The 26,133-nt window shown below is 33.9% G+C and overlaps 1 protein-coding gene across 1 annotated transcript in view; it reads right to left on the reverse strand.

Moving 5' to 3' along the window:
• Positions 1 to 18,894: 18,894 nt before the first annotated feature.
• LOC102974359 (platelet glycoprotein 4-like) overlaps positions 18,895 to 26,133 on the reverse strand; it is a 41,788-nt gene continuing 34,549 nt past the window's right edge. The window contains exons 8-13 of the mRNA XM_007102369.2: positions 25,819 to 26,006; positions 24,682 to 24,800; positions 23,392 to 23,465; positions 22,769 to 22,823; positions 21,741 to 21,905; positions 18,895 to 19,197 (exon numbers count right to left, since the gene is read on the reverse strand). Coding sequence (XP_007102431.2) covers positions 19,171 to 19,197; positions 21,741 to 21,905; positions 22,769 to 22,823; positions 23,392 to 23,465; positions 24,682 to 24,800; positions 25,819 to 26,006 — 628 coding nt within the window. The 3' untranslated portion in view covers positions 18,895 to 19,170. The remainder of the gene's footprint in view (positions 19,198 to 21,740; positions 21,906 to 22,768; positions 22,824 to 23,391; positions 23,466 to 24,681; positions 24,801 to 25,818; positions 26,007 to 26,133) is intronic.

Raw genomic sequence — 26,133 nt, forward strand, 5'->3', positions numbered from 1 at the left:
GTTCTGCCTATGTTTTCTTCTAGGAGTTTTACAGTATCCAGTCCTACTTTTAGGTCTTTAATCCATTTTGAGTTTATTTTTGTGTATGGTGTTAGAGAGTGTTCTAATTTCATTCTTTTACATGTAGCTGTCCAGTTTTCCCAGTACCACTTGTTATGGAGAGTGCCTTTTCTTCATTGTATATTCTTGCCTCCTTTTTTGTAGATTAATTGAGCATAGGTGGGTGGGTTTATTTCTGAGCTTTCTGTCCTGTTCCATTGATATAAGTGTCTGTTTTTGTGCCAGTACCATACTGTTTTGATGACTATAGCTTTGTAGTATAGTCTGAAGTCAGGGTGCCTGATTATTCCATCTCTATTCTTCTTTCTCAAGGTGCTTTGGCTATTTGGGGTCTTTTGTGTTTCCACAGAAATTTTAAAAAATTATTTTTTACTATTTCTGTGAAAAATGCCATTGATAATTTGATAGGGATTACACTGAATCTCTAGACTGCCTTGGGTAGTTTGGTCTTTTTAACAATATTAATTCTTCCAATCCAAGAACAAGGTATATCTTTCCAACTGTTTGTTTCGTCTTCAATTTCTTTCATCAGATTCTTATAGTTTTCCAAGTACAGGTCTTTTGCCTTCTTAACTAGGTTTATTCATAGGTGTTTATTCTTTCTGATGTTATGGTAAACAGCATTATTTCCTTAATTTTTCTATCTGTGGTTTTGTTGTTAGTGTATAGAAATGCGACACATTTCTGTATATTAATTTTGTAACTGTATCTTTACCAAATTAATTGATGCAGATGACAGGATATTATTCATAGAAAATCCTAAGGATGTCACCAGAAAACTACTAGACCTTGGCACTGTATATTCATGAACAGATTAAGTGTATTACATGATTTTTCTTAAAAGATCAGGAAATAGTGAGAAGCAAGCAGAATAGCAACAGCAACAGTACTTTTGAAAAATGCAGTTGGTATTCGTAAGTAATTCTTCTTAAGTAAAAGAAACCCATGGTCATAAAAGTTTGGGAAACACCGAACAGTAAATTTTTCTTTTTGGAGATTTATAGCACATTAAGAGCTTGAAAAACATTCCAAGAAGAAATCAGTTTAAAGTCATTAAACCCAAGTTTACCAAGCTGTTTATCATAGAGCTAAAAAGAGTAAAGAAAAATTAACATATCATACACTGCTGGGCCTGGTGTACAAATGAAAGAAATAGTAGTTGTTGGGCTTATTGTTTTCCTACATGTCTTGCTGGGTGTGCCAAGAAAGACAGGCCCTAACTGCTCATTATGTGGGCCTTTTCTTGGGCTTATGTTTTCAGTGGTGAACCTGGAGGGATGATATAATGCCTCACTCCTGCCCCCCAAACCATAAGAGGCCTTGCTTACTGCTTGCTGTGAAAGTGGTAGATCCCTGAAGCTCAGTCTTCCTGAGCTGCAGTACAATCCCACTATGTGCACAATAACCATTTGACCTTGTGGCACCTCCCATGTGAGACTTGAGGTCCAAGGGAAGCGAAAGCAAATAGGCTGATACTCAAGCTTTTTACTGAGCTATAAGAGAATTTTTGTCTCTCTCCCTGGAGTGTCATGTCTCTTCTGCTAACATCCATGTACATTTTAAGGTAGCTTACTAGCTTGTAACTAGGATAAATTCAAATCCAGGATATAATCGTATAATATACCAATAATAAACTTTCAGCTCTTTCCATAAGTTGATTAATTTGAGTAATTTTTCCAGGCCTACCAATTTTGACAGAGGAGAAATACGAGTTACTAGACAATCAACTCACAGATGCTATGATCTACCACAGTTACAAGGTCTTAATTAGCATTTGAGTGCTTACTCTTTCATTTACTGTGGAAAGCACTTGATATGAATTAGCTTGTTTAGTCCTCAAAGTCACTCCATGATTTAGGTACCAGTATCTTCATTTTACAGATAAGGGCATTAAGACATAGAGGGGTTAATTAATTTTCCTAAGGTCAAACAGTAAGCAGTGGGCTTGGAATTCAAACCCCAGGCACCAGAACCAAATTTCTATCCATCGCATTTAGAGAAAGGAGATTTAGAATTTTAAATTTATTCACAATAGAAACAAGAAAAAAAATAATAAAAGACTTAATTGAAGAACGATTTTTTGAAACATTAAAAACCTTAATTTGCAAATGTCTACCCATAAAGAGAAAAGCAGATCAAAATTTTATTGTCAAACAAGTATAAAGAATATCTGAGAAGAGAGCAAATGAGTTTTGAACTAGGAGGGCCCCACCAATTCAAGATATGGTTAACACTCCTTATTTAATCATTCAGATTGTATCAAGCAGAGCAGCACCGTTCAGATGGTAACAGTGGTCCCTAATCCTGAAAGTCCAGAGTTCCTTTGTTGGTGTGGCAAAGCAATTCAGTCAGTTGAAAACTATCTATTTCATGTAGTCCCAATTCTTCATGACATATACTTTACATAGCTATGGTAGGTTAGTACAACTGTAGTGTTATAGGAAACTTTCGGGCTAACCAAGCCACGCAAAATGATTATTCATGATATGAAGATCTACAAATTTTAAGCACCTTCTGGTATAGGGATCAACAAACTGTGGCAGGTGGGCCAATTCTAGTCCACCCTCTGTTTTATAAATAGATGTTTCTTGGAACACAGTCACACCCATTTGTTTGGTATTGTCTACGACTGCTTTGTGCTGCAGTGACAGAGATGAATAGGGCAACTGCCACTGAGGCCATATGACCTGCAAAGCCTGAAATATTTCCTATCTTGTCCTTTACAGAAAAAGTTTGCTGATTCCTGTTTTAGTACCTTATGCACATTTTCATCAATAATAAATATTTTATTCATGTGTATATAAAAGTGAGTCAAACATGGAGCTTTAATGTTTAGAAATGAACCCTACTATCAGTATACGCTGTACTTCGATAGTTTTTGTTTGTAAATATTTCTACAATGTGACAGTGAATTAAACTAGTTGACCATAAATTTTTATTCCATTTAATGATGTTAATGGTTAAAGCCACACATCATCTTGCCCATTTCATAGTTACCTTTAGCAGTTTTTCCTTCCCCAAGGGATCCATGAATTTTCTCACTTAATATTTCTCATGATAGACCTTGCTAACTGTTCACAGACTTTGATCTGCATAGATCTTGGAGGCTCTGTCTTTCTCAACAAGTTTAAATCATTCTCAACCAAATGATTTCAGGCAATTACTATCAAATCGTTGTTGAAAGAAATTATTTGCCATCTGGGCCTTATACTGAATATATTGTTTGTAACTTTTTGTTTACTTAACAAAACTGTTGAATATTTTCTTCATATTTTGCATGATAAATTATTCTATTGATAAATAAATAGAAACTTGTTTTTGATCCTGAAATAGGAACTACTGAGTTATGTAGGAAATTACCTTGATGCAACAGTGTCCTCCAAGTACACTTCCAATCACTATCCCAGTGGTCTTAGAACAAAAAAATCTCAGAGATTTAGATGATTAAATACCATAATTTTAAACTGAAATTTAAAATACAGAGTGATAAGTTAGGTGAGAAATGTGGGGTAGGTTTACAAATTTAGGACAGGGTGCAAGCAGGGTGAAAGCCCTATTATACCTTAATCCTGAAGTACATGATTCAGGAACAAGGGAACCAAAAATATAGAAGGTGCTTGGTGTCAAAATCTACTCTCGTTGTATTGGAGAGACACAGGGGCAAGTATTGCCAGAGCTGTAGACAACCAGTGACTTGATGGAGAGCATGGATTTTGTTTTTGTTTTCTCTGTGTGATACTGATGGCACAAATGTGGTACCTCTGTACCTCCTATAAATGTAACACCTTACACATACTGCCTCATGTATACTTGATATTTCTATCCCTTCCTATTTTTGACAAATGCTCTACTTTAATTAGTCACATTAGCTTCTACACTTAGTTTCATCTCTCCTTGTTATTTGTTCTCTGATTAGCAGCACTAAATACACTTTTTTTGTAAATTGACACACAGTTGTCTCTCCATATCCATGGGTTCCCCATCCACAGATTCAACCAAACTCAGAGTTCAGTCTGTGGTTGGTTGAATCTGAAGATACGCATGGTAGACATGGAAGACCAATGACCATATGCCAGTTGATATAATGGACTTGAGCACCCCTGGGGAATTGGTATCCATAGAAGTCCTGGACCAATCCCCTGCAGATACCTAGGGATGACATTATAACATTACCTTAGTTTCAGGTGTACAACATAAAGATTTGATGTTATTATACACTGTGAAATGATAACCACAATAAGTCTAGTTAACAACTATCACTGTAAATAGTTATAATTCTTTATTCTTGTGATAAACACTTTTAAGATTTACTATCTTAGCAGCTTTCTAATGTGCAATACAGTATTATTTACTAGAATCATCATGTACAATACATACCCAGGATCTATTTACTTTATTAGTTGAAGTTTGTACCTTCTGACACAGTTTACTGATTTCGTCTACCCCCACCCCTTGCCTCTGGAAACCACCAGTCTGTTTTCTGTATTTATGAGCTTTTCTTTTTCTTTTGGATTCTGCATGTAAATGAGGTCATCCTCTGTTTGTCTTCATCTGTTTGACTTATTTCACTTAGCATAATGCGCTTAAGGTCCATCCATGGTATCACAAATGGGAAGATTTCACTTTTTATGGCTGAATAATAGTCCATTCCATAGATAAATAGATAGATAGATGATAGATAGGTGATAGATAGATATATATATCTATCTATATGTATATTTCTATCACAATTTCTTTTTGTATTCATTCATTAATGAACACTTAGGCTGTTTCCTGATCTTGGCTATTGTCAGTAATACTGCAACAATATGGGAAATGTATATACCTTTCAATATTAGTGTTTTTGTTTTCTTCAGATAAATACCCAGAAGTGGAATTGCTGGATCTTATGGCATTTTTATTTTTAATTTTTGGACAAACCTCCAACTGTTTTTCCATGGTGGGTGCTTCAATTTACATTTCCAACAATGGTGCACAATGGTTTCCTTTTCTCCATATCCTTGCCAAAACTTGTTATTTCTTGTCTGTTTGATGACAGCCATTCTAAAAGGTGTGTGGCGATATCTCACTGTGGTTTTGATTTGCATTTCCCTGATGATTAGTGATGTTTAGCGTCTTTGCATGTACCTGTTAGGCCATTTGTATCTCTTTTGAAAAATGTCTATTCAGATCTTTTGCCATTTTTTTAACAAGATTGGTTTTTGTTTTTTGCTATTCAGTGTTATGAGTTCTTTATTCTTTATGTATTTTGCATATTAACCCCTTATCACATATATGATTTGCAAATATTTTATTCCATAATTTGCCCTTTTATTTTGTTGGTTTCCTTTGCCCCGTACGAACTTTTGAGTTTGATGTAGTTCTATTCTTTTGTTTTTGCTTTTGTTGTAAAATTCGAAAAATTATCACCAAGATTGATGTCAAAGAGTTTACTGCATATGTTTTCTTCCAAGAGTTTTATGGTTTAAGGCCTAATATTCAAGTCTTTAATTCGTGTTGCGTAAATTTTTGTGTATGGTGTACGACAGTGGTCTAGTTTTATTCATTTGCATGTGGCTGTCCAGTTTTTACAGCAACATTTGTTGAAGAGACTATTCTTTCACAATTGTATATTCTGAGCTACTTTGTTGTAAATTAATTGATCATATATGCATAGGTTTATTGCTGTACTCTCTATTCTATTCCATTAATAATGTGTCTGTATGCTAATAATGTACTGTTCTGCTTACTATAACTTTGTGATATAGTTTGAAATCAGGGTGTATGGTGCCTCCAGCTTTGTTCTTCTTTCTCAAAATTGCTTTGGCTATTCGGGGTCTTTTATGGTTCAGTAGAAATTTTAGGATGATTTGCTCTATTTCTGTGAAAAATGCCATTGGAATTTTGTTAGGGATTGCATTGAATCTATAATTTGCTGAGTAGTATGAACAGTTTAACAATATTACTTCTTCCAATTAATGAGCGTAGAAGATCTTTCTTTGTGACTTCTTCAATTTATTTCATCAGTGTCTCATATTTTTCAGTGTACAGGTCTCTCACCTCCTTGGTTAAGTTATCCCTATGTAGGAATTGAAGCAATATGAAGCAGTTGCAAATGGGATTGTTTTCTTAATTTCTTTTTCTGAGAGTTTGTTATTATGTTTAGAAATGAACAGTTTTGATATTGATTTTGTATCATGCAACTTTACTGAATTTGTTTACTAGTTCTAACAGATTTTTGTAGGGTCTTTTGGACTTGATATTATGTAATATCAAGTCATCTGCAAACAGTGACAGTTTTACTTCTTCCTTTCCAACTTAAGTATCTTTCATTTCTTTTTTTTCTGATTGCTATGGATAGGACTTCCAATACTATGTTGAATAAAAGTTGTGTGAGTGGGCACCCTTGTCATGTTACTGATCTTAGAGGAAAGTCTTTCAGCTTTTCACCATGGGGTATGATGTTAGCTGTGTGTTTGTCATAAATGGCCTTAATTATGTTGGAGGTGTATTTACTCTAACTTTGTTGAGGGTTTTTATCATAAATAAATGTTGAATTTTGTCAAATGCTTTTTCTGTATCTATTGAGATAATCATGATTTTTTACCTTTCATTTTGCTAATGTGGTGTATTACGTGGATTGATTTGCACATGTTGAACCATCCTTGTGTCCTTGGAATAAATTCCACTTGATCATGGTGCATAATTCTTTCAGTGTGTTGTTGAATTTGATTTATTAATATCTTGTTGAGGATTTTTGCATCCATATTCACCAGAGATATTGGCCTGTAATTTTCTTTTCTTGTGGCTTCCTTGTCTAGTGTTGGTATGATGGTTTTGCTGGCCTTGTAATATGAGTTTAGAGTGTTTCCTCCTCTTCTATTTTTTAAAGGAGTTTGAGAAGGATTGGTATCAGTTCTTGTTTGAATGCTTGGTAGAAATCACTGATGAAGTTGTCAGGTCCTGAACTTCTGTTTAGTGAGAGGTTTTAGATTACTGATTTCATAGCTCTTAGTTTTACTGATCTTTTCTACTGTCTTTTGGTCTCCATTTATTTCTGCTCTGTTTTTATTTCCTTCCTTCTGCTAACTTTGAACCTCATTTTTTTTTCCTTTTTCTAGTTCCTTGAAGTGTGAAGGTAGATTGTTTGAGAATTTTCTTGTTTCTTGAAGTAGGCATTTATCATTATGTACTCCCTCTTAAAACTGCTTTTGCTGCATCCAATAAGTGTTGGTATTTTGTATTTCCATTCTCATTTGTCTCAAGATGTCTTTCGATTTCTCTTTTGTTTTACTTTCTGACCCATTGCTTCTTCAGTAGCACAGTAGTATGTTGGGGAATTGGCACATATTTGTGAATTTTCCAGTTTTCTTCTTGAAACTGATTTCTAATTTCATACCATTGTTGTAAAAGATGCTTGATATGATTTTAGTCTTCATAAAATTATTAAAATTTGTTTTGTGGTTTATCATATGATCTATTCTGAAGATCATGTGCACTTGAGAAGAATGTGAATTCTGTTGCTTTGGGATGGAATGTTCTATATATACCTGTTAAGTCCATCTGGCCTAACTTATTACAGGTTTTTGTTTTGTGGTTCCCATGAGTCTTACATACAACAGCATTATAACATACCTATAAAGATTCACATATAACAACATATTTATAACAGTCTATTTTAAGTTGATAACTGCTTAAGTTTGAGCACATTTTAAAGCTCTACAATTTTACTCTCCCCACGGGCTTTATGTTTTTGATGTCAGATTTACGTCTTTATCTTGTATATCCCTTAAGTAATTGTAGCTACAGTTATTTTTACTACTTTTGACTTTCAACCTTTATACTACCTTTAGTAAATATTTACCTTTACCAGTGGGGTTCATATTTTCATAAGTTTTTTTGTTACTAGTTAGCACCCTTTTTTCATTTAAAAAATTTCTTCAACGTTTCTTTAAGACTGGTTTAGTGATAATTTATTCTTTTAGCTTATTTTTTCAGTCTATTTTCTTTATTTTTTTCTGGTTTTATTTGTTTTTATTTTTTATTCTTTTATTGAAGTATAGTTGATTTACTAATGTTTCACATTACATCAAAATGATTCAGTTATACACAAACACACACACATACGTATATATATAAGTTCTTTTCAGATTCTTTTTCATTTTAGGTTATTACAAGATATTGAATATAGTTGCTTGTGCTATACAGTAGGTCCTTGTTTTTTAATCTATTTTATATATAGGATTGTGTATCAGTTAATCCCAAATCCCCAGTTTATTCCTCCCCACCCCTTTCCACTTTGGTAATTATAAGTTTGTTTTCTATGTCTGTGAGTCTATTTCTGTTTTGTAAATAAGTTTATTTGTATCATTTCTTTGATTCCACATGTGATATCTTATGATATTTGTCTTCCTCTGTCTGATTTACTTCCCTTAGTATGATAATCTCTAGGTCCATCCATGTTGCTGCAGATGGCATTATTTCATTCATTTTTATGGCTGAATAGTATTTCGCTGTGTGTGTGGGTGTGTGTGTGTATATATATATATATATATATCTTATTTATCCATTCATTTAGGTGGCTTCTATGTCTTAGCTATTATAAATAGTGCTGCCATGAACATTGGGCTCCACATATTGTTTCTGATTAGAGTTTTTGTCTTTTCTGGATATATGTCCAGGAGTGGGATTGCTGGATCATATGGTAATTCTATTTTTAGTTTTCTGAGGAACCTCTATACTGTTTTCCACAGTAGCTGCACCAACTTACATGCTGACCAACAGTGTAGGAGGGTTCCCTTTTTTCCACACTCTTTCCAGCATTTGTTATTTGTAGACTTTTTAATCATGTCCATTCTGACTGGTGTGAGGTGGTACCTCATTGTAATTTTGATTTGCATTTCTCTAATAATTAACGATATTGAACATCTTTTCATCTGGATGTTGGCCATTTGAATGTCATCTTTGGTGAAATGTCTGTATAGGTCTTCTGTGCATTTTTTGATTGGGTTTTTTCTTTTTTTGATATTGAGCTGTATAAGCTGTTTATATTTTGGAATTTAAGCCCTTGTCAGTCACATTGTTTGCAAATATTTTCTCCTAGTCCATGGTTTGTCTTTTCCTTTTGTTTATGGCTTCCTTTGCTATGCAAATGCTTTTAAGTTTAATTGGGTCCCAGTTTTTTTACTTTTGTTTTTGTTTCCATTACTGTAGGAGATGGATTCAAAAACAATTGCTGCGATTTATATCAAAGTTTGATCTGCCTATGTTTTCCTTGAGGAGCTTTATAGATTCTGATGTAACATTTAGGTCTTTAATCCATTTTGAATTTATTTTTATATATGGTGTTAGAGAATGATCTAATTTCATTCTTTTATATGTAACTGTCCAGTTTTCCAAGCACTACATGTTGAAGAAACTGTCTTTTCTCCATTGTATATTCTTGCCTCCTTTTTTTGTAGAGTAATTGACCATAACTGCGAGGATTTATATCTGTGCTCTCTATCCTGCTCCACTGATCTATGTGTCTGTTTTGGTGCCAGTACCATACTGTTTTGATGACTGTAGCTTTGTATTATAGTATGAAGTCAGGGAGCATGGTTTCTCCAGCTCAATTCTTCTTTCTCAAGATTATTTTAGTTATTCGGGGTCTTTTGTGTTTCCATGCAAATTTCAAAATCTTTTGTTCCAGTTGTGTGAAAAATGCTATAGGTAATTTGATAGGGATTGCATTGAATCTTAGATTGTTTTGGGTAGTATGGTCATTTTAAGAGTGTTGGTTCTTCCAATCTAGGAACACAGTATATCTTTACATCTGTTTGTGTGGTATTCAATTTCTTTCATTGGTGTCTTATATTTTCCAAGCATAGGTCTTTGGCCTCCTTAGCTAGGTTTATTCCTATGTATTTTATTCTTTATGATGTGATAGTAAATGGGATTGTTTTCTTAATTTCTCTTTCTGCTATTTCATTGTTAGTATATAGAAATGCAGCAGACTTCTGTGTATTTATTTTGTATCCTGCAGCTTTACTGAATTCATTGATGTGCTCTAGTAGTTTTCTGGAGGCAGCTTTAGGATTTTCTAAGTAGAGTATTATATCATCTGCAGATTGTTCCTTTAGGTTTTTCTTGTCTGTGAACTTTTTATCTCTTTCACCTATGAATGATAACTTTTTCAGGTAGAATATTCTTGGTTGGAATTTTTTTTTCTTTCAGCTCTTTGAATATGTCATGCTTATCCCTTCAGGCCTGCAAAGTTTCTGCTGAAAATTCTGCTGATGGTCTTATGGGGGTTCTGTTGTATGGGACAAGGTGTTTCTCTCTTGTTGCTTTAAGAGTCTCTCCTTGTCTTTTCCTTTTAATATTTTAATTAAAATGTGTCTTGATCAGCATCTCTTTGGATTCATCTTATTTGGAACTCTCTGTGTACCTGGATTTGGATGTCTGTGTCCTTCCCAAACTTAGGCAAGTTTTCAGTAATTATTTCTTCAAATAAGGTATGTGCTCCTTTCTTTCTCTCTTATCCTTTTGGGACTACTGTAATGCAAATGTTAGTCTACTTGATGCTGTCCTATAAGTTTCTTTAACTGTCTTCAGTTATTTTTTCATTGTTTTTTCTTTTTGGTATTTTGACTGGGTGAGTTCCACTGCCCTGTCTTTGAGTTCACAGATCCTTTCTTCTGCTTCATCTATTTTGATGTTAAATTTTCCTTAGTGTATTTTTAGTTTAATTATTGTATTCTTCAGCTCTGTGACTTTTATTTTGTACTTTCTTACATTTTCTATCTCTGTGTTGAAGTTCTCATTGTGTTCTCCTGAGTTAAAGGAGACTCTTTATGACCATTACTTTGAACTCTTTATCAGGTAAATTACTTATCTTTATTTCATTGAGATTTTTTTTGAGGTTCTATATTGCTCTTTTGGGGGGAACATATTTCTTTATTTTGTTTTTTTTCTCTGTGTTGGTTTCTGTGCATGAGATGTAATAGCCCTCCTTCTCAGTCTTAAAGGAGTGGTCTTGTGTAGGAAATGAACCATATCATTCATCTGTGCCCTAGTTCTTGGTTTTCTCTCACACCTCTGTGATTGTTCAAGCAGCCTATTTTATTTTTAATAGGTCAAAGTAGTTGCATGTGTGCAAGACCTGTCAGCATCCCAAATAGGAAGAGCTCATCAAGGACTTAGATTCAGGCTGATTGGAAGCTCTTAAATTATGCAGATTTATACTGTCTGGTGGGATCATAGTTTTATGCCATTTTGGCCTCCAAAACCAAGTGTTCTGGAGATGTGCCCTGAATGGCAGTTGCAAAAATCAGGGCTCCAGACAAGTAAAATAGTTCTTTTCTGGAAGTTATCAGTGAGCTATAGTGAGGCAGAGGGAGAAAACTGAGCTGGTGTTCACCAGCCTATGTTCCCTGAGAGCATCTCCATAGGACTCTAGATATATGCCAATCCTGAAGTCTGCCCCTCAGGTCAAAGCTCCAGGGCAAGCAAATACGCCTCTATCACAGAAAGAATGGAAGTGTTTCAGTCTTTTTTTTGTGCAGTGTCCATGGCATGGTAGTCTGCCAGGAACTGTCAGTCTGATTGTTAGAGTCCCATGAGACTCAGGAACACAAGGACCTCTGGCCTCTAGAGCCAGGTGAGGGGTATCCCCTGGGAATCATCCTCCAAACCCAGGGCATCAGGTATAAAAACTGAATTATTAAATTCATGTAAAACTTCATTATGGGAGATAGTGGTTTTCCTTAGCACTGCAGAGGGAGAGTGTGAAATCAGCATCTTCTGGCTGGAGTGGGGCAGAGGGGGTGCATAAGCATGGTGCTCATGGAGGGAGGGGGAGGTGGCACCCACCTGCTGGAACAGGGCAGAGGAAGAGTGTGAAGATGGTGTCACCAGCCTCTGTCCCCCAAAAGTATCCCAGCAGGCTCCTATGTGTGTATTAAATGAGATGCCTGAACCTCAGTCTAATATTTTAAAGTTAGCAAATGAGCCTCTTTCATATACAGTCTGAGTGCCTCTTGTTCTTCTGCTTCTGTACCTAGCCTTGGGGGAGGTGAGCCTGAGCATGTGAGCCCTTTAACTGAGTCATTTCTCAGTTTTTCTGTGCCCTTGTGGGTCTCATGGAATTGCTCAGCTAGTTTTTAGTTTATTCAGAGAAAATTGTTCCTTATGTTATAGATTTGAAGTGTGTGTGGGAGAAGGTGAGTTCAGGATCTTCCTATGTTGCCATCTTCAACTGGAACCAGAGATAAATATTCATTAATAACACAGCAAATATAAATAATACAGAAAAATAACACATTTCAGCAAGAAATTATTTGTAGAAGAAATTTCTGAATCCTAGTGACTCAACTGCCCACTCAGTTGGTTACTCCACTGATACCCCTCCTTATACTTCTAGAAACATGATACATGTGTGCTGGTGGAAGGCTGGGGTGGGAAGGGAATGGGGGATGGGCAAAGGAAAGTGGCTGACTATCAATACAGATAGTTCTCACAATCTTATAGGACTTTTAATTTTAAATGATTATTCAGATATCTATGGAAAATTGTGCAACACTAATGTATATTAATATTTCAAAAAAGTTTCAGAAGAAAGAAAATTTCTAGAATCCTGCTCCCTGGTCTCTATCAAAATCTGAAGATACTTAATACTTTCTCACAATCCAGATTTCTATTTTAAGACAGTTCCTCAGAAGTCTCCAATAACTAAATTCTCCTCTTTAATATTTAGGAGGTGGAATTTATAAAACTACCCACCACTTATTTCCTATCCTTTCATGTAGGCCCATCTTTTTGTAATGACCATAGTCCTCAACTATGTAGACTGAGGGTAGGATTAGAGAAGAACAGTAGCTGTCAACTTGGCTCTTTGAGCCTAGCGAGTTCCAAGCTCAGTTCTATCCTCCACACTGGCCTTATTTATTCTTCTGTAACTGTATAGACACTCATTCTCCTCTAGAAATAAGCCCTCATCTTTGTATGCTTCTTCATTGCCCTTACTGCTTATCCCTCTCCAGACATCCTCCAAGTATGCAATCCAACCCATTATTTTGCCCAGAGTAAAGCTCTGTACCTCTGCAGCTTTATATTTATATTCGTGCAATATATAAGACTCCTGGATGCTGAAGAGTCCCTTTATTCCAGTGGATAATTTCCATCTCAGATAAATTCTGGGGAATATCTCCAGTGTTAATATCTCTTACTTGCCCCTGACATATCTGCTACTTTACATGCAGTAAATAAGAATATTTGTCATGAATATTGTCAAGCAGATCAAAGAACACATTCTAGAAAATTTAGAGAGTATAAAGTTAGTGCTACCTCACCCTCTACTCTGCCATATAGATAGTTCTATTAGCATCTGAAAATAGCGTTTACAAGCTCAATAGTCAAATGACAAAACTTAGTAGAATATTTATAACAAATTTTAAAGTCCGATGGGTTTCTTCTCATCTCAGTATGCTTATATAGCTTTGCTCTCAGTTGTTCTGCTGATATATCAAACTATTACGAGGAACAGGTCAAATAAAACTGTTAACACAGTGGTCCAATTTCAGTATGACTTAAATCAGGGCTTTTTCAATTTTTTGTGTGTATAAGTCACTTGGGGATCCTATTAAACTACAGATTCTGATCCAGTAGATCTGGGTTAGCATCTGAGATTCTGCATTTTAAACAAGTTCACAGGTTATGCTGAGGCACCTGACTCAGATTTCACACAATTAAAGAAACAAGACTTTAAAACATTTATGTTTCCCTAGGTATGTCACAGTTCTCCTTCATGAGTGTGTAGAATGGAACATTTCTAAAGTCTGTACACATAAGCTTACTAGCATCTGAGAACAGTTGGGAAAAGAAAATAGGAGTTAATATGTCAATAAAAGACAAAAACAGCTAATATACAATTATAATAGCAATATCAAACAATATTGAAGTCAAGCACATTCAAAAATTATAAATGAAAAGCAAATCATTTTTCTAATAAAGTTTTTATTTTCACAAATATTTAAAAATGTAGCTTCCTTTGAGCCAGGAAAGGAAAAAGCAGAGTATGCCTGTATGTATTTGATACAGATATTCAACACTGACTCATTCTTAGTTCATTAACTCAGCTCGCTGCAAATAACTCAGAAAAAACAATCATAGGTAATTCTGTTAGTGTATGCAGAAAAGGGTAATGGACAGTGATCATTTAAGTGGAGTGAGTGGAGTGGTTATTTAAAGTTGTAGGTGGGCCAGAAGAGGCAGACAAAGAGAGAGCAGCCACAGTGTCTCTAATAAACTGAACTTCAACCAGAAACACTGAACTGACAGGTGGAACACACCTGCAACAAACTCGAGCTCCAAAGATAATTAATGTGTAGCTCAGACATTGAAAATGGGTCAAGATTGACAGATTATTTCACATGTAAAAATTCAAATACAAATATTCAGCACTTTCACAAGAACAAATTTTCAGGGATAACCAATTTGCCTTGTTAGTACATTTTTTCCTGAAATGATAACCCTTTTACTTCTCTTTTTCTGAGAACTGAAAGCTGTATAGCTCTTTTCATGTACTTGTCAGCAACAGTAAGCCTTCACCCGTTTTAAGATGCTACAGATTCTCTAACTTAAGTTAACTCCTTTGCATATACTATACATTTTCAAACTTAAGTTTTGAACAACTATAGTTTTGTGGTGATTAAACATACTTTGGAATAAAAATGTGCCACTTTACAACATGGTGCATGTTTTCTATGGAATAAAACATACAAATTCATTCATGTGTACAACGACACTTTCTTTAGGTCAAACAAGTCACATTTAACACATTCCCCAAAGCGCCCACTCCCAACCAGCATACGCACATGCACACGGAAACACACACACATCCAAATCCATTTTTTATATGAAAAATTTATCTCCCATTTATTAAAGGAAGTATTATTTTTTTCTACTGGGTATTTTTAATGTATTTCACTTATCTCTGAGTATGAATTATCTTTCCTCTTATACATAATATATAGAATTTAGAGAAAACATGGTGAGGAATGGTAAAGATTAAAATATTCATGTATTTAGTTATAGACACATAAGTCAAAGCCTTTTTCCTGATATCTATATACTATGAGATGTGTTTTTGTATGAAGATTTAAAAATGAGTAATTGATTGGTTATGCAGTTCTACCATGAGGTGGATATGTAATTTCTCAACCAATTCTTTTGAACAGTTTCTACTTTACATCATTCAGCCCTACTTAGTTTAAGATTTAAGGAAGTATCCTTTATATTCCTCCTAGATCAACATGTCTACAAATATCCTAATACAGCAAAAGTAGACTCAAGTATCAGAAGAGGATGTTTAGGATCTCATATGTCCATATCTTAGGGGGATACTTTTTTCTGTTCCCAATAAATGAGAGGACATTATTACATCAGTATGTTTTGAGTATCTTCAAGATTTTCTGACAATCCTTCCAAACTGGTACTACTTCAGTTTGGGGTTTTCAGTATTTACCCTGGCAGCTAACATGAGGAGATTAATTATTCTTGATTTTAGTATCTCAACAAACCAGTTACTAATAATTTATCCTAGAAACCTCTGTGTGTAAAACACAAACAGAATGTGGTCCACCTTCCCTTTCTATGGGGGGCCTTTCTAGGGGGCCTAGTGCTCTCTGCCATGTGAGCCCCTGCTAACGAAAGGGGTTACCTAACAATATGTCTTCTAATAAAAAGGAATGATCCTTCATAGTCGTTCTGCTGATATATCAAACTATTACGAGGAACAGGTCAAATAAAACTGTTAACACAGTGGTCCAATTTCAGTATGACTTAAATCAGGGCTTTTTCAATTTTTTGTGTGTATAAGTCACTTGGGGATCCTATTAAACTACAGATTCTGATCCAGTAGATCTGGGTTAGCATCTGAGATTCTGCATTTTAAACAAGTTCACAGGTTATGCTGAGGCACCTGACTCAGATTTCACACAATTAAAGAAACAAGACTTTAAAACATTTATGTTTCCCTAGGTATGTCACAGTTCTCCTTCATGAGTGTGTAGAATGGAACATTTCTAAAGTCTGTACACATAAGCTTACTAGCATCTGAGAACAGTTGGGAAAAGAAAATAGGAGTTAATATGTCAATAAAAGACAAAAACAGCTAATATACAATTACAATAGCAATATCAAACAATATTGAAGTCAAGCACATTCAAAAATTATAAATGAAAAGCAAATCATTTTTCTAATAAAGTTTTTATTTTCACAAATATTTAAAAATGTAGCTTCCTTTGAGCCAGGAAAGGAAAAAGCAGAGTATGCCTGTATGTATTTGATACAGATATTCAACACTGACTCATTCTTAGTTCATTAACTCAGCTCGCTGCAAATAACTCAGAAAAAACAATCATAGGTAATTCTGTTAGTGTATGCAGAAAAGGGTAATGGACAGTGATCATTTAAGTGGAGTGAGTGGAGTGGTTATTTAGAGTTGTAGGTGGGCCAGAAGAGGCAGACAAAGAGAGAGCAGCCACAGTGTCTCTAATAAACTGAACTTCAACCGGAAACACTGAACTGACAGGTGGAACACACCTGCAACAAACTCGAGCTCCAAAGATAATTAATGTGTAGCTCAGACATTGAAAATGGGTCAAGATTGACAGATTATTTCACATGTAAAAATTCAAATACAAATATTCAGCACTTTCACAAGAACAAATTTTCAGGGATAACCAATTTGCCTTGTTAGTACATTTTTTCCTGAAATGATAACCCCTTTACTTCTCTTTTTCTGAGAACTGAAAGCTGTATAGCTCTTTTCATGTACTTGTCAGCAACAGTAAGCCTTCACCCGTTTTAAGATGCTACAGATTCTCTAACTTAAGTTAACTCCTTTGCATATACTATACATTTTCAAACTTAAGTTTTGAACAACTATAGTTTTGTGGTGATTAAACATACTTTGGAATAAAAATGTGCCACTTTACAACATGGTGCATGTTTTCTATGGAATAAAACATACAAATTCATTCATGTGTACAACGACACTTTCTTTAGGTCAAACAAGTCACATTTAACACATTCCCCAAAGCGCCCACTCCCAACCAGCATACGCACATGCACACGGAAACACACACACATCCAAATCCATTTTTTATATGAAAAATTTATCTCCCATTTATTAAAGGAAGTATTATTTTTTTCTACTGGGTATTTTTAATGTATTTCACTTATCTCTGAGTATGAATTATCTTTCCTCTTATACATAATATATAGAATTTAGAGAAAACATGGTGAGGAATGGTAAAGATTAAAATATTCATGTATTTAGTTATAGACACATAAGTCAAAGCCTTTTTCCTGATATCTATATACTATGAGATGTGTTTTTGTATGAAGATTTAAAAATGAGTAATTGATTGGTTATGCAGTTCTACCATGAGGTGGATATGTAATTTCTCAACCAATTCTTTTGAACAGTTTCTACTTTACATCATTCAGCCCTACTTAGTTTAAGATTTAAGGAAGTATCCTTTATATTCCTCCTAGATCAACATGTCTACAAATATCCTAATACAGCAAAAGTAGACTCAAGTATCAGAAGAGGATGTTTAGGATCTCATATGTCCATATCTTAGGGGGATACTTTTTTCTGTTCCCAATAAATGAGAGGACATTATTACATCAGTATGTTTTGAGTATCTTCAAGATTTTCTGACAATCCTTCCAAACTGGTACTACTTCAGTTTGGGGTTTTCAGTATTTACCCTGGCAGCTAACATGAGGAGATTAATTATTCTTGATTTTAGTATCTCAACAAACCAGTTACTAATAATTTATCCTAGAAACCTCTGTGTGTAAAACACAAACAGAATGTGGTCCACCTTCCCTTTCTATGGGGGGGTCTTTCTAGGGGGCCTAGTGCTCTCTGCCATAAATGAACCCCTGCTAATGAACAGGGTTACCTAACAATATGTCTTCTAATAAAAAGGCAATATCCTTCACAGTCTAGAATTTAAATACTACAACTCTAATGCATGACCAAGTATCTTTTTATTTCCTTTTCCCCCAACTAGCTCAAAAAATTAACGAAGGAAAATGTGGTCAAGATTGAATTTAGAAATGTTTCAGAAGGAAATATAGATGCATAAAGAAATAAAAATTCAGATAGACTACATCGGTCAGAAAACTAGAGTAAATGTTTTGTGACACAACTGGACAAAAGCACAGGAATTTAAGGAGCAACATTTTTTAATGTTTGAAACCAGTCTTTCTGTGGTGACTATGAAAGCAAGAAATATGACAACAAATAGCTATGAATGCACATTCTACTCTTTGTAATCTCCCACACAATAATTTCTTTATTATCATTTACATCTCTTAATACTAGCACAGCATTCTGAAGTTGCCAAGCATAAGTTATATGCAACTGAATGAAAAGATCAAAAACTACTCAGATTTCCAGAAGAGCTGCAGAATGTGGAAAATGACAAAGTCCCCAAACATGTTCATTTGCATTATCACTGACAAAAATGTGAGCCATATTGTTATAAAGAGCATGGTGATAAGGCTTGCTCATGCTGTGTGAAGGATTTAATAGAGAAAGAAACTTAAGTAATGTTTAATAAATGGTTCATAGGCCAGTCATTTAGTTTCCATTCTTAAATGTCTTTCAGAATAGTTGATACTCATGCAATGCAATGTCCTGACAGTTCTGGGGTCTGTGTATTGCAGGGACACTGATGAGGGTAGTGATGTTTTCCCTTTGATGAGGAAGACAAGAGTTTAGGGTCCAGGATTTGTTTAGAACATCCACCCCTCTGCTGAATTTAGCAAACTGGAACCCATCAGTGAATCAGTACCAAATAAAAATAACTGGACCATGCTGAAGCCACATCTGTAGAAACTGAAATCCATTCCATTGTGAACATATTGAATTTTAAAAGGTGCTGTTTTTTTTCAAAGTATGGATTTTAATGACATCTTAAAATCCTTTAGAAATGTGCTGCTGCTCAGTACAAAAAAAAAAAAAGTGCCACCAGTTCTTCAACTATAAGATAAGATGTGTTTTGCAAACATAAAGCATATTAAATCTTCATTTTGTAGGTCGATACTAAGAAAGGTCCTGATGTAGCTGGTTCATAAATGTAAAGACTCATTTGCTTCCTGGAAAGCAGAAGAAAGGTAAGTACTTATCAGAAAGTCGTGGAAAAATAAAACAGGTAATATTCAAATTCCAAATACTGAAGATGTCATGTTTTCTAGTAATTAGCCCAATTTCTCAAGCTGCAGAGAAAAATTCTCTGATGAACTTCATGGATAAGGCAATTATTTTCCCATTCCATGATACATGGAAGGCTGCTTCCCAGCTCTCAAGAGCTGCGCATGGCCAGATAAGGAGGGGTAGCTCATTAAATCTGCTCTGGATGAGCATTTCCACTCTTTGCTGTCCCTTCAGACCATCCTCCATTTAGCTGTGTATATACTACTACTTTCAAAAGGACTATTGGCTTATTCTCTTTGTGATCCATTGAGCAAAATCACACCTTAGCTCCACCATCTTTGCCTTACTCCCTCTTGTACATCCATCTCCTTATTTTTCAATTGTTTATAAATCTTCCCAAAGGCATAATAACTATAATATTTGAAACTGAAGCTTGTTTAAGGAAATCTATATCTGTGATTCTTCTAAATCTAGTCAATCAAGTAATCTACAGAGAACAGTGTTCTTCTCTATTTGTAAAGAAAAAAGAAAAAAGACGTATTGTTATTTAAAGAGCAGTAGCTTTTCCCTGTAACAGTCAGATGTTAAGCCAAACCAAGATACTTGTTGACAAAGACACTCTAGAAAGTTTTCAATCTTTCACCTTAATAGAGCCATGTACAGACCCAAGATAATTGGCATTCAGCGCTCATTAAGCACTGATGAAATTGTTCATGTAATTTCAGTAGAGAACAATACAGAAAAAATTTACGACTCATACTTCATTTTGAAAAGCATATTTTCCCACTAGAAGAAGTTTTTGTTGTAATTTGGCTTTTCAGTGGATGATCTTTTTGTCTATTGTATGTGTTCATATGAATTACTTTGTTTAATCATAACTTATTTGTTTGTTACTGGACTAATGACAGGTCTTAAAGGTGATGCAATATTTCCTTTATGTGTTATAATGTGACTATATTAGGTTAGCATTTTGAATACCTATTCAAATGGATTGTAGGCAGAATTGTTCAGTCCTCTTTTGAGTGAATGGTGACAGAAATAATCAGAACAAAAAATAGAGTTGCCTTCCTAGTCTCAAGCTCTCAATTTCATATCCAAAAAAATATTGTCCAAAAATTCCACTTCATTTTTCTTCATCTTCAGTTTGACTGATTCACACTGTGAAAATGGACAATTTTGCACAGTTTAAATTTATAACTTTCTGGGATGACTCCATAAGATAGAATGGATGCTAATGAATCCCTGATTATTGGAAACTCATGAAATATTATTACAGATTAGTTGTGATAATTCATGTAAAATATTTAGCATGATTTTGGCACATAATAAAAGCTCAGTAATTATCAGTGGCAGTTCCAGAATTTCTACATAAGACAGGTTACAGTCAACAGGCTGATTGGAAGTAGAGCAAGAAGACTTGTTTTGAAGTTGTGATTTTTTTCATACAAAGTATATTGCTTTTATTTTGATTGTGTATTTTTTTTGAGGTTCCTGGGAAGGGAGGGCAGACAGAAACTATGGATAAGTGACAAAATCCCCCCCCCACCCACAGGCCATACCTATGCCAAGTATGATTAATAAAGAAAGGCTTAGGGAAGATAGGGTCAGGTATTCATTCCTCTATGTACAAGGGGACATTTGCGGTAATACCTAAAACACAGAGGCCTGAAACACCTCTACACTTTTGTCAAAACTCAAATCTGTCTACATTTAGCTGATTTTTCCTGTAAACTCTGAGTAATTTGGTTTTACTGTGTTGAACATTTTTGTCTTCTGTTTTCTTGTATTGTTGTATTCAGTTCTAGCTCCTGAATTGTAATAATTCTAAACACATTAACACACTAAACATCTAGAGTGCACACTGTGATTTTGGACAGCATGACTATATGCAACAATCCTGTTTCTATATTAATATGCTATCTTCATTTAGAAATAGCATATTTTTACCTAATTTTAGTTCTATCATTTATTGAGTTTTCATTTCTCATTAATTTCTAGCTTATTTAATTTTCCTTTTTATTTTCTTTTCCCTTGTAAATTCTAATTTCCCCAAATAGCTACCATTTTCAGCTTTACATAAACTTTCCTGGTCAGTGATCTATTAAATTAATTATTTGTAATTTTAAAAGAATTAACTAGCTAGAAATAATCAAGAAAAGAAAAGTTAGTACATATATAACTTTTGTGCAACTTTCTAACTTTGAAAGGTGACAATTTCATATTTTAGCCCATTCCTCCAATAATAAAGATGAAATATAGTGATCTGCTTGATATTAATAGGCCTTATTACTCATTCAGGTTTCATTTATGTTTTAATTTACATTAAGTATCTCAAAACTTCGAGGATGTATTAACAATGATAGTTGGCCAGACATGTCCAGAAATATTTGCAGCCTAATTTATAACCCATGTTTGATAAAATGGAAACAAGTAATATATAAACTAACATTACTGAAGCCATATATATATATTGTTATATACTTACGTATTTTATACTCTTCAATCTGCATGCACAGTATGAAATCATAAAAGCAGTAAACATCACTGCACCAACACTGATTAAGATCATTTCTACCAGGCCAAGGAGGTTTATTTTTCCAGTCACTTGATTTCTGAACATTTCTGCCTTCTCATCACTGATGGTGCCAGTCTGTAATAAAGTTAACGATTAGCGTTATTTCAGTTGATTAGTGGAGCAAATTACTCAAAACTCTCCACCTATGTATCACTCTTTTTTCGAAACACTGTGTAGATGTTAGTCATCTTTATCTATAAGAAAAGACAATGGAATTCCCTTTTCATGTCAAAGAAGGCAGTAAATGCCAAGGTAGAATATTTAGAGAGAGAAATATAATCTTCTTCCTTTGAAACATGTTATAGAGCCCTCTCCAATACACTGACTTCATTGATCTATACAAAGGTCTTACTGAAATATTTTCCAGTTTTCCAAAGGATGTTTCCTAGTGACAGAGGGAAATGGCAAGAGCCAACAGTTTCTTTCCTCTGAAGGCTTCTGTAGTGCATTTCTTCATTCTGTGGCTAATCAATTCTGTGATTTGTACTAAAAATATCTTGTTAGGCACTCAGATAGACTGCAGAAACCTACTCTTACCTGGTCTTTGTAAGTTTGGTTTGCTTTTATAAGCACTACAGTACTCACATTGAGTTACTTGGAGTTACATGTATGTATGACTCTTTCTTAACACAAGCACTATGACAAGAAAAAGTGTTTACTAGTTGTATTATGAAAATAATCTAAAATTATAGGAAGTACTTCATCCTTCTGAAATAAAAACACTGGAAACTAACAAAAACCTGATATTTCTGTGTGACTTGGTTCTCTCAGAATAATTAATTATATAATTAATAATATATAAACTCACCTATATAGGTAATGGAAACACATACAACTTCAAATTCTATACATATGTATTCAATTTTCAAACATTAAGAGCTTTTTCTATATACAAGGAAGTTTACAGTTTTTGGTGACTAATAGATAAGAATACTAACCTCATTAAGCCAAAGAACAGGCACCATATAATTCTGCTTCAGACCTTTTAATGCTCTGTAATAAACATTGAAAATAATTATGACAATATATACTAATATAATACCCATATATAACAGAAATGTTAGTAATTACTAGTGTAAATAAATGTTCAGAAATTAGTTGCTCTTAAACTTGCTAAGTTCCTTGATTTTTTTTAGTCCCTGTAATGAATCATTTAAATATTACTATGGCTGTTTATCAGACATCTTTCACTCTTATAAATCTTTCTAATACATATTTCTAATTAGATTGACTTTTTCTAAGCATGTATTTTCCCTTTTGACAATTTATACCCAGGAAACTAAAATTGAATTTTAGAAACAGTTGTCCTGGAAATATTTGGACAGCTAGCAAAATGAGAAATGCCATCATACACTAATTCCAGAATATGTGTAAATACAATTTCAATATACACTAGATATAATTCTAAATTACAGATGAAAGTTATAAACAGTAATTATTTCATGATATTAAGCCAAAGAGAAGTTGAAATTTTATATTATTTCCACTTAATTTCATACATATACTCACTTTCTGACAAGAAAATACTAAAAATCATAATGAACCTGTTCAAGAGACTCACCCAATATTTTTTCCTGGCTTAGCCAGTATATTGATCTGCAGACGTTTTGCAAATTGTAAAGTGAATCCAGTTATCTAAAAAGAGAACAAACTAAAATATTTACCAACTTCCTTTAAATAATTCATTTATAATATCCAAAACATTTTTACTGTTATATAGAACCTAAGGTAAAACTGTAGTACTTGAAACTTGTGAAATTTATTAAATAATTAATTAGACATATTAAATATTATGTACATAACTCTTCATAATTACATTTTATGTGTATATGCATGTGTGTATACAGACCTATACACACGTGTATATATGCACACACACACAATTTCTTTGCCCAACCTACTGTCAAGGTTTTAGTTAGATTTGTGATATTTATCTGAACTGGTTTTGGAAAATCAACAGCAACAGCAGTGAAACTTAGAATTCATATAGTCAATTTAAATCCCAAATTATATATGGTCAGATATATATTCATTCAGAACCCATGTGTCATCAGTATAATTATAATACTTCTATTAGTTAAAATTAAACGTGACTACTAAAATTCTGGCATGTTGTTTAACTTTTGAAAAGGACAATATTAAAATAAATTAAAAGTTGAAACTGTTACACTATAGAAAATTTAATAGATTTTTCCTGACGCTAAGTATAATAGATCTTGCCTCAAATGCGCACATACCCATAAAATCTCTTTTAATCCCTCATAATCTACAGTGTCCCTTCATGTAAGCAATACTTGCAGTTAAGTATAAATTGACAGTAAAATTGTAATTTATAACAAATTGTTTTAAGCCAATTAGAATCATACCCATCATTACTATCCCTGACCTATGAACAATTAAAAAGGATTATAAAGTTCCATATGCTGAAAAACTAAAATAGAATTACCTCGACATTTCATAAGCAACAACAGGAAGAAACCAATGTGATTTTCCTTGAAATAAAAGTAGGTAATTATATACACATTACTCTATATAAAATAGATAACCAACAAGGACCTACTATGTAGCACAGGGAACTTTACTCAGTATTTTGTAATAACCTATAAGGGAAAAAAATCTGAAAAAAATACATATATATATAAATATAACTAAATCATTTTGCTGTACACCTGAAATTAACACAACATTGTAAATCAACTATACTTCAATAAAAATTTTTAAGTAATTTGTCAAGATTGTGATGCAGTAAATATCATCAATAAATGTGATTGACATTTGAAAGGCGAGAACTTAATTTTTCTTTCATTTAAAAAAATGCTAAACCAATCAGATCAATAAGGTATTTGCTTACAGGTTCAACATCTAAGTACGTGCTATGTTCCTCTTCATTTGGACTTAAGCCTTCAACAGGTTCTGCAATTTCAGGACTTGCATGTAGAAAATGAGGAAGTGAAATGTACACGGGTTTTCCTGCAAACAAGTTTTAAGAGACAATTGGGATAAATCATTTTCCTCATTACACATAGCACTCAAAAGATTTCCTTGAAAATAAAGATTTTTAAGTTAAAAGAAATGCAAAGTTGGCTTTGAATGCTAAATGGGGAATGAGGGTGAGGGAAAATTATTACATCTAATCACTTTTGAGCAAAAATAAAATATAAGCTTCTGCATCATCCTACTAACCATTCAGTTGATGTCTGTCGTTTATCCCTTAGGTGTTTATTTTCAATATGTAAAGCTTAGCTTCTGAACACAAATTTACAACCACATACCTTCATGTTTTAGGGAGTAATATGTCTGTGGACTGAGAATTTAAGAGGCTTTTCTTTCTTTATTCTCACCCACTCCAATATGAAAAAGGTGAGCAAAATAAGATAGACTCCAAATTTTGTGTGTGAGTCAATTCTTCTTTCAGAGACATCCTGAAATATGTTTATTTTTATTTACCATTTTCTAGGGTAGAAAAAGTTAGAAAAACGTCATATGGGTAAGTTGGGATGCTCAGAGTATTCTGAGAACTATTTTCATTTTACCCTAAATCTAAAAGGAGCACAGGGATTCTGCACAGCAAAGAAAACCATCAAAAAAATGAAAAGCCTGCCTATGGGATGGGAGAAAATATTTGCAAAACACATATCCCATAAGTGATTAAAATCTAAAATATGCAAGGAATTCACACAACTCAAGAAAGTAAATAACCCAATTAAAAAGTGAGCAAAGGACCCAAATAGACATTTTCCAAAGTAGCACAGGGAAATATCAGTAGGGTTTTACCTAATAATAACTAAGTTTTGCAACACTGAAACAACTGGGAGCTTGAAAGAGGTACAAAAATCAAAACAAAAATATCCTATCATCACCTTTACTTTCTGCCCTTTTTACTTTCTCACTTTAAATTTCTGGTGGAAAGGAAACCTAGGTGACATTTATATTTTAAAGAAAACTGCATATTATGCCATGGATTGTGACCTCAAGACCTTTTACTCACCGTCTTTGCATTTGCCAATATCTAGCACACCATATAAGGTGCAATTTTTGGAGATAATTTTTTCTGTGCAGAAACAGTGGTTGTCTGGATTTTGAAGTGGAGATGCAAAATCCAAGGATGGAAGGATAAATCTATACACAGGGATTCCTTTCAGATTAATTTCGGCTCCAAACACAGCATAGAATGATCTAAACACAGATAAGAAAGAGCTTCATTCTGGAAAACTGAACTTCATTATGGAGGTTCTGTTTTTCTTATTTTAAAATTTATATTATTGCTTTAAGTTAGAAAAACTGGATATAATCTTGTTAGAAT

The sequence above is a fragment of the Physeter macrocephalus genome, chromosome 5 (genome assembly GCF_002837175.3).
Source record: "Physeter macrocephalus isolate SW-GA chromosome 5, ASM283717v5, whole genome shotgun sequence".
In the NCBI taxonomy this organism is placed as follows: Eukaryota; Metazoa; Chordata; class Mammalia; order Artiodactyla; family Physeteridae; genus Physeter; species Physeter macrocephalus.